General features: G+C 41.9%; 1 protein-coding gene and 1 pseudogene across 1 annotated transcript in view; one reads left to right on the top strand and one right to left on the bottom strand.

Moving 5' to 3' along the window:
* The window catches only part of MCUB (mitochondrial calcium uniporter dominant negative subunit beta), a 90,919-nt gene extending 72,571 nt beyond the window's left edge, over nt 1-18,348 (bottom strand). The window contains 1 exon segment of the mRNA XM_081795561.1: nt 18,096-18,348. Within this exon segment, the coding sequence (XP_081651687.1) occupies nt 18,096-18,197 (102 nt within the window). The 5' untranslated portion in view covers nt 18,198-18,348.
* LOC132693497 (U2 spliceosomal RNA) lies at nt 5,926-6,060 on the top strand (annotated as a pseudogene).
* Nucleotides 18,349-18,823: the final 475 nt, after the last annotated feature.

The following is an 18,823-nucleotide window of genomic DNA, read 5'->3' as shown; positions in this document are numbered from 1 at the left end:
GTCGTGCTCATTTTTACCATCCACAAAGAATTCCCGCTTTAGGATTAATCATGGGTTTGTCCAAGTCTATTTTATTATTTTTGTGCTCCAAAAGAAAGAAAACTAAGGCACTGCAGGAGTTAAAACTATCGGATTCATCATCAGAGGACCTGGATTTAAGTCCTGGCTCCCCCACCAACTAATTATGTGAATAATTATCTGGGCCTTAGTGTTTCCATTCATAAAAGAGTATTATCTGTATGACAAGGATGTAGAGAGATTACATGAGATCATGTGGATAGAAAGTACTTTTTAGACTTTTAGGTAATAAGTTATTCTTAGTGGCTTTATCAAATTTTCATACATCAACCATCTTCAAATTCAGATTTCAAGAACTATATTACCAAGTATTATAATCATTTAAGGAAATAACTTTAAAATTCAGGACACTGGACTATTTTTGGTGTGTGGGGAGGATAATGATTAAGTGACAGGAGACAGCTATATACCAGTTTAACTCTGATTTGACCATGATCTTGCTACAGAATAGGATACAGACTCAAACTGTCTTTTGAAGTTCCTTGCCCAACATTCCTGGATTTGTCTGAAGTTACACCTGACCACTGACTGACTGCAAAGAATTAAAGTCTCTTTTAATATGTTAACTTAATGTTCTCTTTTGAAAGCCAACTGCTTTTTCTGGAGGAAAAAAACAACAGTTTATTTGGAGCTTTTATAAAGCAATTTATATGGAAAACTTTTTAAAAAAGGTTTTAGAAAACTTTATACTTTGGGGCACCTGAGAGGCTCAGTTAAGCGTCTGACCCTTGCTTTCAGCCCAGGTCATGATCTTGTGGTTTGTAGGTTCAAGCCCCACAGTGGGCTCTGTGCTGAGCGCATGGAGCCTGCTTGGGGATCTCGCTCTCTCTCTGCCCCTTTCTTTCTGCCCCTCCCCCTACTACATGCACACTCTCGCAAAAGTAAATAAGCTTTAAAAACAAAACAAAACAAAACAAAACCTTTGTATGGAACCAGGAAAGACCCTGGATACCCAAAGCAATCCTGAAAAAGAAAACCAAAGCTGAAGGCATCACAATCCCAGACTTCAAGATGTAATTACAAAGCTGTAATCATCAAGACAGTACAGTACTAGCACAAAAACAGACACTTCAAATACACACACACACACACACACACACACACACTGGAGGATTACTCAGCAATCAAAAAGAATGAAATCTTGCCATTTGCAACAACGTGGATGGAACTAGAGGGTGTTATGCTAAGCAAAATCAGTCAGAGAAAGACAAAGATCATAGGACTTCACACAAGGGAAGGGAAGCAAAATATAAAAACAGGGAGGGGGACAAAATATAAGAGACTCTTAAATATGGAGAACAAACTGAGGGTTGCTGGAGGGGTTGTGGGGGCATGGGCTAAATGGGTAAGGGGCATTAAGAAGGGCACTTGCTGGGATGAGCACTGGAGGTTATACATAGGGGACAAATCACTGGAATCTACCGAAATCATTATTGCACTATATGCTAACTAACTTGGATGTAAATTAAAAAATAAAAATAATGATAATAATAAAAAAACATAACAAAACACCTTTGTACTTTTACACGACAAATTTCCATATGAAACTGGTATGGCTGGGTCATCTTTATGGTACACTTCAAACTTTAATCTCATAGCTCTTACAAAATTCAAGTGTCCATTTCACACTATGAAACAAGTTTTAGTAGTGTTGGAAGCTCTCCTTCAACTCAATCAGCACAATCAAACCCTGAAAAGATACTCCTTTATTTATTTATTTTTTTAAAGTGAGAGAGAACTTACCTTACTAATAAAGCAGAGTGGCTGTTGGGGCACAGGCCTTAGAGGCCACAGGCCGGGTTTGAGCCTTGGCTGCTTCCGCAAGTGATCAGCAAATAGGGGGTAATGTGGACACCTATCTCCCAGGACTCCCGTGAGGGGACTGAGATAGTGAGGAAAGAGCGGAAGGCAGTGTCTAACACATGCTATGTATTAGCTATCATTATATATGTATTATTAACCAAACAAAAGCAGTATGGACTTCAATAGCTGCTGGTAGAAGAAAAGGAAAACATTACCTAGAGGCTTGACTGTGAAAAAAATAACCTTCTTTGTTAAAAATTATTTACTAGGGATGCCTGGGTGGCTCAGTCGGTTGAGTGTCCGACTTTGGTTCAGGTCATGATCTCACGGTTCGTGGGTTCGAGCCCCGCATCGGGCTCTGTGTTAACAGCTCAGAGCCTGGAGCCTGCTTCGGATTCTGTGTCTCCTCCTCTCTCTTCCCCTCTCCTGCTCATGCTCTGTCTCTGAACAATAAATAAATTATAAAAAACAATTTTTTTTAAATGATTTACTAAAGCACCTGAAGTCTTAACCTGGCCCAGTAAGGCAGAATTTTGTAATTCATTTTAAAGAAGGCTAATGTTTAAAGGAATAGTAAGGGAATAACTTACGAGTGGTTATCTGGTTGGGTCCTTCAAACTAAGGGTTACCATTCCCCTCAAGGTGGTCTTGGGTCCACCTTCTCCAACAACAGCCCCCCAACTAGCCCAGGGTTACTGCACCATCCCTGGCAGTTCCCCTGCACCGGCACCCCTGTGCGCAGTCCTTTGTGTATAAACTCTCCTCTGATTATCCTTATCTGGCTGAGCCATCTGTTTCCTGCTGAGATTCCGAATTATACAATCACTTTATACTCTGACTAGTGGTCCAGAGAGTTCCCACATCATGACATGCTTTTACACTTTGGAGTACTGTTTTCCTCTGCCAATTTGATAGGTTAAAAAAAAAAAAAAAGAGAAATGCATCCATTTCCCTATTGTGTCTGCATTTATCAGTGATGCTTACTATTTTTCATATGTTTATTAGGCATTTTTAACTTCCTTTACCCATTTCTCTACTGAGATCTTAGTGGATTTTTTAAAATAAGTTTGAATGATCTTCATATATATATCTGCTATTTGGATGAAAGAATAAACATCTACTTGACTCAGCTTAAGCAAGGATAGAATTTACTTTAAGGGCATAAGGATCTCTCTCATGGAGCCTCAATGGAAGGATTTAGTTGTGCCTTGGGAATGGACTAGAACCAGGGATTGGAGTGTCATACTGAGGTTAGTGAGTCCCCTTGATCCACGTTTCATTTCTCCTCTTCCCTATTTGTCAGCACATTCTGCTTTATCACTACAAAATTATTTTCACTGCTTCCTACTCCACAGGGTAGAAAATGATCATTACCAAACATCACAAGAGCAGCCAACAGGGATAGCAATCCTAAACCCCATTCCTACTTCCTGGGTCAGGTGGCCAGTTGAATGAAAGTAGTCATGTCCTACTAAGACGGCAAACTCCGCTGTAACCATGTATCTGAGAGTGGGAAAGATACCTGAAAAAGAAGACTGGCAGAGACCACAAAGGTGTTTTCTGAAGTTTCAAAACCAATAACACTACTATGCTAAAATATAATTCTTACAGTTTTAATGCTCAATATTTGCCTATGAAAAACCTTTTATAATGTCTTTAAGCAGGATAATTGTAAATACAGTATTAAGATATTTCATACTAATTCAGTTCCAAAGGTACATTCAAGTAATATCATTTCTAAGAGGTTAGACTTTGATGTTTCCATACAATTGCAAGCATAACAACAATGGTTGATTACAATGCTTAGTCACTGGCATAATTCAGACGTCACTGATTAAACGTGGCACAATCCTACTAAATGGAATAAACTAATTGAAGGAAACTGCCTGGATTCATCACAAAGCGAATGTCTTATGCAAAGATGGGCTGTAACGTATTAGCGGAGATCTGTGCTTAAGGTCGAAAGGACAACAATTCAAGTAGCACACCTGGGTCCTGGGTGACTTCTAGGCATGACCTCACAGAAAACATCCTAAATCCGAACCTTTACAGAAAGAATATTATATTAAAAGGCCAAAACATAAACCACCGCAACTAAATAGTCATTACATTCTAAACAATCCAAAAGTTTTCCTCGATAGAGAAGTCAGTAAGGAGTGGACAGCAAGAGATACTAAGTTTTAGCTGAATTTATCAATCTGCAGACTTCAGCAGTTTCTGACTTTGGGAAGGCTATCCAAGACTGTGTACCTAAGGGACCTCACAGAACATCAGCAATAAAAGGAACCTTACGGGGCACCTCAGCTGACCTCCCATTTTGACCTTGACCTGACCCAGATATCAACTAACTCTTCTCAAGCCTACTTTTTGGCTTCTCAATAATCAACCCCTTATCTTCCTACCTGCTTAGTCTAACTTCCTCATGTACTTATAAGTCTTTCTTCTGGATCTGTCAGATTTGTTCCTCTATGGGTTGGACTCTGTGTTCCTGGAACAGTCAAGTGTTGCTTCCTTGATTTCTGATTTAGACTATAGACACTATATCCAAATTACCACCTCTTTAACCAGTGCCCCAACCACGGTCTGGCCTCATCTCCCATCCTACCATGGCCTTACCAGGTTGGCCATGCCCACGAAAGTAGCTATTACTTCCAAGCGCTGCACAGGTATTGCCCCATCCCACCTGTGAGGGTTATCAATTTACTTCCAGGAAGCTCCAAATTCACCCTTTTTGACTTCCCTGTGAAAATGGATCTGGGCCCTTCCAGTATTTTTCCTTTGCTGGTTGGCACTAAAGTTTTGTCAGCAGGCAGCACTGGGGAGATGCCAGAAGAGGAAAAGGGGCTCTGCTTCCTAGTTCTGGTGTGCTCACTGAACAGGCTCCTGCAGTGCTTCTCTACTGTCTGCCTGTGTTCTTCTAACTTAAGAGTCCTGTGCTTTAGTGAGCAGTCTATCCAGCAGTCAATAGCCAGAATATATACAGATAGTTTCTTAAACTGAGCTGAGCTCTGCATATGTAGTCTGCCCAATCTTAGGTGTGATTTCCTTGCTCTGAAGCAGCACAGGGTAACGACTTTCTTCCACAGGATACCTTCTTAGATATTTGCAAACAAATATTTGCTTCTTCTTCGCCTTCTTTTCACCAGATTAAAAATATCTGGCCCCTTTAATGATCTTCTATATGAATCCCCAATATCTTAATCGCTTTCTGGATGTACCTCCCTCCCCACCAGCTTGTCAGCGTCTCTTCTGAGGTACTGCCTCAGAAATAAAACGTAACATCCTGGTGCAGGATGCAGTAGGACAGTCCTGATCCAATGTAATGGACGACGGCTTGCTGTGATCAGGATGTTCTACTTCCTTCAGTCAGTCGAATCCTATACTCATCCTATACTTTTACCCTCATTAGGAAAAAAGACTTGCTTTCTTCTAGGAATGATACATGCTTACCAAGCGCACAGTAATCTGCTGCAGTATGGAATAAGAAGCCTCCAGAAAAAGATAATTCCACAGGACCTAGGATGATCTTTTACGCTGTGACAATGCTAGGTTAGGCACAGGCACCATTCAGGATACTATAATATGTTCAGATCAGTGATAATAGTATTATGTATTTCCACTTACATGTATTTCCTATATAATACATGTTGTATACTATGTATCACATATCACATATATATATATATATATATTATATATATAATAGGCCTGCAAACAACTGTCTCATTAAAGCCTTATTAATGTATCATAGACAAGCATAGCATCCAAGTTCAAGGCATACACAGGTGTGCATGTGTATGGTAATCTAACCATTTCATGATATAAAATGATAATTACACTGTAGAACATGAAAAGCAATGGGAAAGGAAAACATTTCTTATATCTCAAAGTCAATAAAAGTAATGCATTTAAGACTGATCAACAGTGATATCCAAGCCTGACAAATTAAAGTTAAAAAGCCAGCATATAAGCCAAAAAGAGGAGACTGAGTAAATAATGTGGTGAGGAGACATTACACAAAGTCATATTAATAAATCTCTTTCTATCGCTTCTCGGCCTTTTGGCTAAGATCAAGTGTAGTATCTGTTCTTATCAGTTTAATAAATCTCTTTCTGAACATACCCTGAACTACGATTAATCTCAATAGTATATTATGTACTAAAATATATTTCACTCTAAAACACAGCATCTTTCAACAATCCTAAGTATCCAATTAAGATCTCCCTTTTTTAGACCATATTTCTAACAGAAACAATGCAATTAAATTCCTATACTAGATATATAGGATATTAACCATCACAATTCTTCTCAAGGAAGTCTTTCCCTAAAACCATACTGTCAACATCTTCTCCCAAGTATACCTTTTTTCTCCTCCTTATCAAGTGTCATTGCATAAACTTGAATTCTGGCTTTAGCTTCTAATTGAACCATTAGAAATTTCCCTTCCTTAGCTTACAGTGTATAAGTGAGACTACACCATTTTCTATTAAGCTGCAGCCCAGAGGGCAGCTAATAATGAACCCAACAAGGTGTCAAATGTTCCTGTTCTAGCCCAAATTAAAAATGCTGCCTTTCCACCATTTCCTTTTTAAGTTTTCCAGAAAGAAATAAGTTTCCCTGTAAATATCTATTGTTGAGGAACACATATAAACATAGTTCAAGAGAGCCTCAGAAATTCAGAGCCCACAAAAAGCAAAACTTTCTTGTTTCTGGCCAAGGGAACGGCAGCAGAAACAGCTAAATGTCCACCAAAATCCATCTCTCTTCTTCCACAGTTATCAAGTTTTAGCTGGAATGTGGCTCCCTGCCAGGACCACATCTCTCAGCCCCCTTGTAGCTAAATGTGGCCACGTGACATATCCAACGAAATAGTGGAACACGAGCACGAGTGTTATGTGACATTAATAATCCTAGCCCACTAACACCTTGCAAGTATTAAAAAAAAAAACAAAAAACAAAAAACAAACAAATAAAACCCACCTAAGGTCCTTTGACCCTGGAAGCTACATGTTGACGATGACAGAGAAAATGGTCAGATCATGGTCCCTGAATGATTGTGTGCATCAGAGTTAGCGCAGACCTAAAAAATTCACCTCGGAACCATTTCCTAGAAAGAAAAAACTGGCTTAAAAAAATGTTTAATTATTGTTGGGTCTTTTGTTTCAGCAAAAGTTGAACTTCACAGCTCATCCCAATCAATAAAGATAACAGAAAATTCACTTAGAAAATGGTTTAGGAAAGGAAAAGGAAGGAAAAATAGTACATGTACACTGACTGTAAGCTCTAATGCTAGATTCAGATTAAAGGCAAATGGTACCCAGGGTTTAATGATAATTCACCAGAGAAATAAATCCACTGGAATAAATGCCTGTGTCAATATACTGCTCCTTGAATACTCCTTACACAAGTCTTCACTACTTTATCCATCATGTCACGTCTCCTACAGAATGAGAACTCACCACAGAACCTGGATTGTTCCCCTGCCTTCAGACAGCAACTCATTATCTTAGTCCCAGCCTTCCCATGCACTTCCTTCTCTCATTCCCGCCAGGCACTGGGGCCTCATGATCAGCTCTGACCAAAATCTACAGAAATACCTATGCATCTTCACAATTCTTCCTTTCGTTCTTCCCATTGTTCTAGTTCCTGTTATTCCAGCTTCATGTACACTAACCAGGACTTCACGATGGGTCTTTGGTCATGTACTCACTTACCTCATCCCACTATACACACACTGGATTGCCAGATCCAGATTCCTCTTCTGGAACAGCAGCTCTTTACTACTGACAAAATCCTGGTATACAGTCTACAGGCCGGGGGTTGGCAAACTATAACTTCTGGGCCAAATGTGGCCTACTGCTATTTTTAAAAATAAAGTTTTTTGGAAAACACACTATTCATTTATGTATTGTCTATAACTGCTTTCACATTACAATGCCAGAGTTGAGTTATTTGTGACACAGACTCCAGGATGCAAAGCCTAAAATGTTCACTATCTGGACCTTAATAGAAAATGATCAGGGCACCTGGGTGGCTCAGTTGGTTAAGCGTCTGACTCTTGATTTCGGGTTAGGTCACGATCTCGCAGTTCATAAGTTTGAGCCCCATGTCCAGCTCTGCACTGATGGTGCGGAGCCTGCTTAGGATTCTCTCTCTCTTCCTCTCTGTGCCTCCCCCCACTGCACACTCACTCGCTCGCTCTCTCAAAATAAATAAAAACTTAGAAAAGATCACATGATCAGCATGTGGTATAGACCAACATCTTTTCTCAAAGACAATGGCAGCTATCTTCTTATTCCTTATTCATTTAGCAATACTGTAACCACCTGCACTGGCAGAATAAGAAATACAAACATATATACATATGCCCAAAGATATAAAACATATGGTACCTCCCTTTAACCAGACCCTAAGCTCTGAAAGACCAAGTGATGGTCATCTTATTGCAACTCCATGCTCCAAAGTACAGTATGCCCCACATCTGGAATGATGGTAAAAAGATGGTTACAGGAAAGGATCTGCAGGCTTCCTAACATCAAAAAATGTATTCTTTTCTTTGGGGGTTATTTTCCAAAAGGTTAATCTTATATTTTGCCCAGGAGCTGTATCTTACAAATAAACATCTGTATCATCAATTTTTTTTAATGCTTATCTTTGAGAGAGAGAGAGAGAGAGAGAGACAGAGCACAAGCAGGGGAGGGGCAGGGAGAGAGGGAGACACTGAATCCACAATAGGCTCCAGGCTCGGAACTGTCAGCACAGAGCCCAACACGGGGCTCCAACCCATGAACCATGAGATCATGACCTGAGCTGAAGTCGGATGCTCAACGGACTGAGCCACCCAGACACCACCCATTGATTTTAAATATTCTAAATTATTCAAGTTTTAACAATAAAGCCTTTAGTACTAACACTAATAATTTTGGCAATCACAAAACCTCACTTTCCAAGTCTAAAACCAGTATGATCTAATACTGGGAGAATCCCATTTAGGAAAGCCCTGGTCTATGGAGACAAGTGCTACCTTCCCCACATATAAACAATCCTCCTAAATCAACGCCACACTTTAAGAACAGCCAAGACCATTATCAAAAAAGAAATGGTAAGTGTTGACAAGGTGGTGAAGAAAAGGGAACTCTTGTGCACTGCTGGTGGGAGTACAGAAAAGCTCCTTTAAAAAATTAAAAACAGGGCTACCATATGATTCAGCAGTTCCACTCCTGGGTACTTAGCAGAGGAAATAAAAACCACTAACTTGAAAAGATATGTACCCCCATGTCCATGGCAGCATTATTTATAATAGCCAAGATATGGAAACAACCTAAGTGTCCATCAATAGATGGATGAATGGATAAAGAAAATGTGGTATAAATACACAATGGAATATTATCCAGCCATAAAAAAAGAATGAAATCTTGCCATTTGCAATAACATGGATAGGCCTTGGGGCGGCGCCTGGGTGGCTCAGTCGGTTAAGCATCTGACTTCAGCTCAGGTCACGATCTCACGGTTTGTGAGTTCGAGCCCCACATCAAGCTATGTGCCAAGAGCTGAGAGCCTGGATTCTGCTTTGGTTTCTGTGTCTCCCTCTCTCTCTGCCCCTCCTCGCTTGTGCTCTGTGTGTGTCTCTCTCTCAAAAATAAACATTAAAAAAAAAACAAAAACAAAAACATGGCTAGACCTTGAGGATATTATGCTAAGTGAAACAAGTCAGAGAAAGACAAATGCCAGATGATCTTACCTATGTGGAATCTAAATTTTTTAAATGTTTATTTTTGGAAGAGATAGAGACAGAGTGCAAGCGGGTGGAGGGGTGGGGGGAGGACAGAGAGAATCTGAAAAGGCTCCAGGCTCTGAGCTGTCAGCACAGAGCCCAATGTGGGGCTCAAACTCACGAACTGTGAGATCATGATCTGAGCCGAAGTTGGATGCTTAACTGACTGAGCCACCCAGGTGCCCCTTACCTATATGTGGAATCTAAAAAAGAGAAGGGAAGAAAGGAAAAAAAAACAAGCTCACAGATACAGAGCAGATGGGTGGATGCCAGAGGTGGGGGAAAGGTAAAATGGGTGAAGATGGTCAAAAGGTACAAACTCCCAGTTAAAAAAATGTCATGGGGACGTAATACACAGCGTGGTGACTATAGGTAATAACACTGTATTGCATACTTGAAAGCTGCTACCAGAGTAAACCTTAAAAGTTCTCATAAGAAAAACACTTCTGAAACTATGTCTTGACACACATACAATATACGTATACAATACATATTTACAATATATACAAATATATATTTACAATATATACAAATATATATTTACAATATATACAAATATATATTTACAATATATACAAATATATATTTACAATATATACAAATATTGAATCACTATGTTGTAAACCTGAAATGAATATAATGTTGTATGTCTTATACCTCAATTAAAAAACAAAAAAAAAAAAAACAAAAACCAGCCAACAAAATACACACCCTTACACACCAGGCTGTCTGTCCTTACATAATTTATGTTTCATTAGATTATGTTAATAATGTCCTTTAAAAATCCTGATTTGAAAGCATATCTGAGGGAAAAAAACTAACCAAAATATTATTTAGGATTACTGCTTTCTTTTAATAGAAAAATATGATAAATAACATTTTGATTAACTTTTTAGAAACCTTCAATTATTCAAGGCTCACATCCCGAAGAGTAGGTAAGAATGCTTTAGGTGTTCCCGGCTAGATGAAGTGAAGAGGAAACGGAGAAGGTTAGGCATAAAGAAAGCATACCATTAAGAAACTCTATGTAATATTTAGTTATCCGTCCACTCATCCCTCTACCCAACAAGTACGTATTATTCAGGGCAGAGGCCATCAGAGGTGAGGAGAAATAGCTCTGACCACAAGGTCCTGAGAGAATGCAGGAGGGAAAACCATTCAAGCACACCTGTAACACATGGGATGCATTAAGTGCTGCGGAAGAGAAAAAAGAACGTGGAGTTAATTCTGCTGGCAGAGACCTGTGCACCTCATCAAAAAGGGGCTCCAGGGAGTGGGTGGGCGGGTACTGGAACTCAGCCTTGGAGGAAGTGTAGAATCAGGAGAGTGAAGAAGGGTGATTTGGGGGGCGGGGAATAAAGCTGCCTAGGGAGCAGCACAGATACCGACAAAGAGAGGCATGGAGCAGAAAGTGGGACTGCTGGGATGAGGCCACAGGATTTCCCAATCAACTGCAGCTTATGTTTTAAAGCTTGCTTACCTTGGTTTCACTAATAACAAACCCATAAAAGGGTATTTACAAGGTCAAAAGAAACCATACTTTCCCCTGGAAAGTGGAAATTGCTTTATTACATATTATCTGAAACATTCCCAAAGCAGACTTGCAGAAATAAGTTATCAGACCATAAAATGTTACCACAAACATCCTCCAGCAAGAGCTCAGACAGCCAATGCTATGTTGATCTGTTTGCAGACATTTTCTAAAATGTTTTTTCAGGTTTACGGTCACATTACTGTCAACTCTCAGGTAATAAAAATGTACACCTGTATTCCAGCTGCATTACTGGTGGAAAGAGCAGGTATTCATCAAACACCTTTCAAAATCCTCTCTTCAAATATCCCACTTAGCTCACTGGGGAAATTAATACCAAAAACAAAATATTTAACAAGAGACAGTCCACACATATGAACACCCATACCCAAACACACACCCCCCCACACACAGAATCAGGAAAAGAACAAGAATTTGTCAAAAAGAATAACTTCTTCCTTCTTCCAACCAGGTTCAGGACATTTGTTATTTACTGTTAGGCCTAAGAGGTTAAAAATAATCTAACTCATCCCTAGGCCTCAGAAATGAGATTTGAGCATTCATTATAAAAGCACTCCTGGGGCACCTGGATGGCTCAGTGGGTTGAGCTCCCGACTCTTGATTTCCACTCAGGTCGTGATCTCATGGTCGAGATCGAGCCCCGTGTCTGGCTTTGCACTGACAGCTGCTTGGGATTCTCTTGCTCCCTCTCTCTCTGCCCCTCCCCTGCTTGCTCGCTTGTACATGGGTGCACTCTCCCTCTATCCCTCTCTCAATAAATTAAACTTAAAAAAAAAAAAAAGAATTTATTTCTTGAAAAAAAAAAAAAGGCCTTCCTACAACAAAATAATTGAGAGTTCATCACCACTTGTGTCCACAGCAGTTCTGCAAACCACACCGTCTCAACCCAGTAAATACCAAAAGACCCTCAGAGAGAACACATACTTCCAGGATGATCCTTCAGGAAGACTTTTTTCCACCCTAAAGTTTGCCACAATAAAGCTTTGTGCACCTACCCGTTTCCGTTTCTTGAAAAGAGGTTTAATTTTTCATGTCACTTTTTGTTTCCGCTCAAAGGCTATAGACGTTTCAACTCCAGTTCCGTCTCTTGTCTCTCTTTTCATGGCTCCCTATTTCTTGCCCTCACATCTATTCAGAGAAATTCTCTTCACTAGACTTTGTTTATGGTGATTTCATACAGCATTTCTCACCAATATTGTGAATCCTAGACAGAAATCTAATTATCCCCCAAAGAGCTGCCCAAAGCCTGGACTGCAGGGCTGTTTCCTTTATTAATGAACCTGTGTCTAAAGTAAAAATCATGTACAATCAAGTAATACCATTTATGAATTAACAAAATAGGAAACTCTCAGAATAAGAGATTTGGTAGGTATTGCTAGTTGAACCAAACTATATTTGAAGTCAGGTGAGGACAGTGGAGGTAGCAAGGAGGTAGGATTCAGGCCAGGTGAAGGCACTAAGAAAAAAAGGTGAGAGGACAGCAAAACAACTTCAGTACCACATTTAAGAGAGAACCATACATGTCAACCACATCTCAAGAAGAGTGAGAGAACCACAGCATCAAAGAATTTGATTCTTACAGCAACTCTATTCAGTACAATCAATATTTAGTGAGCACTTTCTCGGGGTGAAGCACATAGCAGAGACCGTGTGAACCAGAAACTAGTTTGCCACACTTCCACAATTAACTACTTAGAATATATTTGTTCAGGGGCGCCTGGGTGGCTCAGTCGGTTGGGCCTCCGACTTCGGCTCAGGTCACGATCTCACGGTCTGTGAGTTCAAGCCCCGCATCGGGCTCTGGGCTGATGGCTCAGAGCCTGGAGCCTGCTTCCGATTCTGTGTCTCCCTCTCTCTCTGCCCCTCCCCCGTTCATGCTCTGTCTCTGTCTCAAAAATAAATAAACGTTAAAAAAAAAATAAAATAAAAAATAAAAAGAATATATTTGTTTAAACACCAAGAGCTGATTTTTTAAATTTCTTAAAAACGTATTTTCACGTTTTCCCATTAAAAGATCATTTCAGGGGCGCCTGGGTGGCTCAGTCAGTTAAGCGTCTGACTCTGGCTCAGGTCATGATCTCACGGTCCGTGGGTTCGAGCCCCGCGTCGGGCTCTGTGCTGACAGCTCAGAGCCTGGAGCCTGTTTTGGATTCTGTGTCTCCCTCTCTCTCTGCCCCTCCCCCACTCATGCTCTGTCTCTGAAAAATAAACATTTAAAAAATAAAAGATAATTTCAGAAAAAATTGGTGAGGATGTGAATGTAGGAAAAAACGAAAGTAGAGAACACGAAACCATGAGTGTGGTAAATACGTAAAATGCTTATCATTTCACATTTGTTAGAAGGTGGGTTGAAAATCTGACCCTACGCTTGCTGGCAGCCAGTTCACAGGGAGAACAGCACTGGCTACAGTCATTTCACTGCTGGTACAAAAAACTCCTGCATCTGCGCAGGAGAAACCAACAACTCTAATGCTACGACCAGACCGCAACTTCTTCCATGGGTCCTCTTAAAGGGCACCTTTCAACTGACTACCATGTTTCACAGGGCTGTTTCTTAAAAGGTATGCTAATGCGGGGGCACCTGGGTGGCTCAATTGCTTACACATCCTACTTCAGCTCAGGTCATGATCTCCAGCTTCCTGGGTTCAAGCCCCAAATCAGGCTCTGTGCTGACAGCTCCAGAGCCTGGAGCCTCCTTCGGATTCTGTGTCTCCCTCGCTCTCTGCCCCTCCCCCACTCATGCTCTCTCTTAAAAATAAATTTTCGTTAAGTATATTTAATTAAAAAAAGGTATGCTAATGTGGAAAATTCAGTAAACACATTTGGATGAGGGATCCCATACCATGCAGTGAACATACAGCTCTGAGAACAGAGTTGATATTTGTTAAAAAAATAAATAAATAAAAACACGAAAATAATGTGGTAAATGAAACAGGAATTAAAAAAAGATACTTCTAGAATATGGCTAAGATTATGCTGTTCTGTTTATTAACTATTGGCTTATAGCCTGTAGGTTAGCTCAAGATGTCTATTATAAAATGGTTCTAATGCTAGATACTCTTGAATAAGCAATATTTCACAGATGAAAACACTGGTAATGACAGAACAAAGTATCAGAGCAAGACTTAATCTATTCTGACATGCCTACCCCATCAAATCAATTTCAATTCCTTTTTAAAGGGAAAACAGTTATTACAATCACTAGGTAAAACTGCCATTTTACTGACTGCCTAAGATCATAAAAGAGGACTGTTCAACCATTAAGACATTCTGACACTGACAATATTTTATTCAACACTATATTTATATCCCCTGGTAAAATTACAAATGGCAACTTTAAAGATGGCAAGAGCTCTGGGGACCAATTAGATAAATCTTGTTTCGCAAAGGGAATACAACAGGCCCAAACAGACCGAATGACTTGGCTAAGTTCAGGGAGCTCACGGGTGGCAAGGCCAGGTGGGCACTCAGATGTTCCAACTGCCTAGCGCCAACTAAATTAGCTGCTCATTTCTCTGCTAGCACCTAAACACATTTAGCTTACACAGCTATTAGATCAACCAGTATTTGCCTCAGGTTTTCTACCAATGCTTCACAAAGACCTCATTCAACATATACTTGTCTGCTAATATATAGAATGATTTTCTAGCTTAGAGTTTGCCATAACACTCATTGTTAAACTGCAATAAAGAGCAAAATCTAAAAAAAAAAACAAAAAACAAAAAAACTGAGCACTAATACCTGAGTGCTGGGAAGATGGTAATGTTTAATATTTAACAAACTGGTCTAGAATGACTTTACCCCAGTATCTGCTATAGTGTAAGTACAATCTCCAACATATAACCAAGCGTTCTCCTCGGGAGAGAGCTCTGAAACCAGTATTACAGAATACATTGCAGTAATTACAAACACAGGAGGCAGAATGGGAGGAAAAGTATCAAATGAGAATGACTTAAATTCAAAAGGTGGAAACAATTTCTCAATGAACATTTGGTGGTGGGATTTAAACATGTGACGCTTTGTTTCTAGATGTTAAGAAAAAAAGTATACTCTGAAAGTACACTTGATTTTTTTTTTTTTTTTTTAGTTTTAAACACAGTTTATGGTAGGGACTAAAATGCTGTAGTGGGGGTTCTGAAATCTTACCGGGGGACTTCTCAAACTAAGCAGCAGAAAGCCCAAATTAAGAAAGGCACAATTAGGTAAGGGCTTTCTGTTTAGAGATAATTCGCCAGGTGCTATAACCACTCAAAGCTGCCTCCTGGAGAACAGAAAGGCCAGCAGGAGCCATGGATTGCCCTGACAACCACTCAGCCAGAATGCTACTGACAAGCAGAGATGCTGACATGGGAACGTGACCATGGACACCAGAGCATGCCTTGGCTAAAGGCAACACAACACACTCTGGCACTCTTTCGCTTCAGACTGAGTGCATTCTTAAACAATCCTGGTATACTAAACATACCTATGTTGACAAACTTTTTTCCACCCACAAAATACTGGCAGACAAGGATGAAAAATGTATTTTTCCAAACTTACTAAATCCTCCTCTAAAACACACTCATACTTTTAGAAAAGGCCAAATATAATTGGGAAAGCTAACCTGAAATACTATTATAATGACAAGTCCTTGCAAGCTAGGATTTTATGAGCTATCGGGTTGCAAATATCACTTTTGTGGTTTTTTTCCTGCTGTTTTCATAGACTCCAGAGGTCTGAATGTTTGTGGCAAAAATATATAAAATACTTGTCTTTAGCCACAGGACTTTTCATATCAAATGGGGCGACCACAAACCAGTGAGACTTTAGAATGAAAAATGTCCCTACAGCCAGTTAATTTGATTTGCAGAAAATGGTTTAGTAGTCCTAGCCAAAACTAAGTGGCCAGGATATTTCTGTCAGTTTCTTTATGGTACGATTTCAAAGAGGCATATACAGAAGTAAACTCTTCTTTCAAGGGGTCTTTTATCAAACAAGTAAAATGGAAGCATTTCCATTTCTAAAGTTCAGTAAATTGACTTAATAGCATGGACTGGCAAGACTTAAAACCAGTTAGAAACCAAATATAAGGTTTCTTGGCATGATTACCTAGAGACAAAGTACTAACCACTGTCTCCCTATGATTAAGCCTCATAAGCCCCGCTGTATCATTTTCTTTTAAAGGGCATCCACATTCCTGCTGGGGCATGCTTCAGCACCAGGTGGGAACAGCATCAGGTGGGAAATATGGAGAAGAGGGCTTAGAGCTGATCATTTGAGAAAGCGCAGCCAGTCTCGGGCTCCATAAAAATTCCACTTACTATTAAATGGGTTTAATAGAAAACTAAATTAATCTTTTGTTTAAATGATGGTATAGGGGCACCTGGGTGGCTCAGTCAGTTAAGCGTTGACTCCAGCTCCTTCCAGCCCCATGCCCAGCTCTGCACTGACAGTGTAGAGCCTGCCTGGGACTCTCAAAATACACTTAAAAATACACTTAAAAAAAATAACAAATGGTGGTACAACAAAGGCGGTTCCTTGGGTTGTTTCACTGTTTGGTATTATCTTTGACTGTAAAGTGCAGTTTTTAATAAAGTACAATTTCGGGGCGCCTGGGTGGCTCAGTCGGCTAAGCGTCCGACTTTAGCTCAGGTCACGATCTCACGGTCCGTGAGTTCGAGCCCCGCGTCGGGCTCTGGGCTGATGGCTCAGAGCCTGGAGCCTGCTTCTGATTCTGTGTCTCCCTCTCTCTCTGCCCCTCCCCTGTTCATGCTCTCTGTCTCAAAAAGAAATAAACGTTAAAAAAAATAATTAAAAAAAAAATAAAGTACAATTTCAAACGTGGAAAACCTTCCCTCCAATTTGTGAAGTCTACCATTTTACATTTTAAGGAGTTTGCCCCTTTTCCTAGGCGTTAGTAATAAAATGCCCTTCACCGTTCTCTTTCAAACACTCAAAGGAAATTTAAAATATTTAAATATTTCCTCCAGCATTCAAAACTCTGAAGCCCAAAAATACTTGGAGGAAAAAAAAACAAACAGGAAGTGAAAGTGACAAGATAATGGCATGGCTTCTTTTCTGCTTTTCTTTGACACTGCGCAGCTAAAACGTTATTTTTCTAACAATCTGAAAGTAATCTAAAGGGGGGAAGGGGTGAGAAAACTCAGAGACGCGCTCCCAAATCACACACACCTGGAAGGCTCTTGCTAATGGGTTCTTTCCTCATCAGGCTCAGTTAGGGCTCGTGTCAGGCTCCATCCCCATCCGAGTTACGCGCAGCATTTCCCCCTGGCTTTTCCAGGGCGCATCCACTCCCCTCCCTCTGCTCCAAGCTACGGTTCCACGCTGGCCACAATACAACTGTGTCAAGCCAGCTGTTACTCACCGACGCACACTCATGATTCACCCGCGTGTCGGAACAAAACGCGAGTTTTTCTTCCCTCTTTTTAGAAGGGAGGGGCTGGCGGTTTTCAGGCTGGAAATTTCACTTTCCTACGACAGTGCACCCCCGGGGGGGCAGCCCCTCCGCTCGATCGTTTTTCTATAGCTCCTCTCGGCACCGACCACCGAGCCGGCGGCAAAGTGGCTGAAAACTCCTGAGCGCGCGGTGGCCGCGAAGAAACCGCCTCCCGGGGAGATTTTGCTGCTCCCCGGGCCGCCGCCCAGTGGCCGAGGTGATGCGCCTCCTCGCCGCCGGGCCTCGCCTTCCCTCGGCGCCTGGGACCCACGTCTGCGGCCCGGGAGCCCACCTGCCGCGGTCCGCCCACGCGCGGAGCCGGAGGGCCAGCCACACGCAGAGAACTTGCCGGCCGGCCGCTCGGCTTTCGCCGCCGCCCAAGTTGCGCTACGCAAACTTTTCCAGCCGCCCTCCCCCCGCCCCCACCCCTCCGGAGCCGGGCTCGGTCGCACCTGAGGCGTCGGCGTTCGCGGCGGCGGATGCACTCGGCCCGCGGGTCTGGGTGTCGGCGGCAGCCGCGGACGCCGCGGCCAGGGGCCCCTCAGGAGCATCATCCTGCCCGGGCGCAGGCTGCCGCGCGACTCAGCCGGCCATCGTCAGCCGCCGGCAGCAGGCGCTCTCGCGGCGCGCAGCCCGCCCCGCGCCTCCCACCGGCCCCCGCCTCCCAGCGCCGGGGCCGCGCCGCCGGGCGGGGGGCGGGCTAAGGGGAGGGTGTGTCCCGCTTCCCGCGGCTCTCGAACGCGCCCCGGCGCTGAGCGGGGCAGTTTTCTGTCCTCCGACCGGAAAAAAAAAAAAAAAAAAAAAAAAAAAAAAGAAAAGAAAAAGGGGAGGGGCGCTAGTGAACCGCCCTCCCCCAGCTTAGATTTGGAGGGGCACAGCGCCAACGCTTGGCCGGCTCATCTTTTTACCCGCGGAAGACCCTTGTGGAATGAACGAGAGCAGGCGATCACACCCTTGGGAGCTGTTGCTTTCAATGCTCGCTGTTAATTCTGGGTACTTAGCTTCTCGATTCCCGCCCACTGGGCAAGGAGGCGCGGGGGTGAGGGGAAGAGAGCGTCAGGGATCTGGAGAGAGGCAGGGTCCCTTTGGAAGTTAATCTCAAAGACTAAGTGGGAAAGGGGGAGAGAAGCAGGTCGCCCAGGTTCCGGCTCGCACTTGGCTCCAAGGGTTGTGCTAAGGG

Source organism: Panthera onca, chromosome B1, assembly GCF_046562875.1.
Source record: "Panthera onca isolate mPanOnc1 chromosome B1, mPanOnc1 haplotype 2, whole genome shotgun sequence".
Classification (NCBI taxonomy): Eukaryota; Metazoa; Chordata; class Mammalia; order Carnivora; family Felidae; genus Panthera; species Panthera onca.
This window is presented reverse-complemented; position numbering and strand designations above follow the sequence as displayed.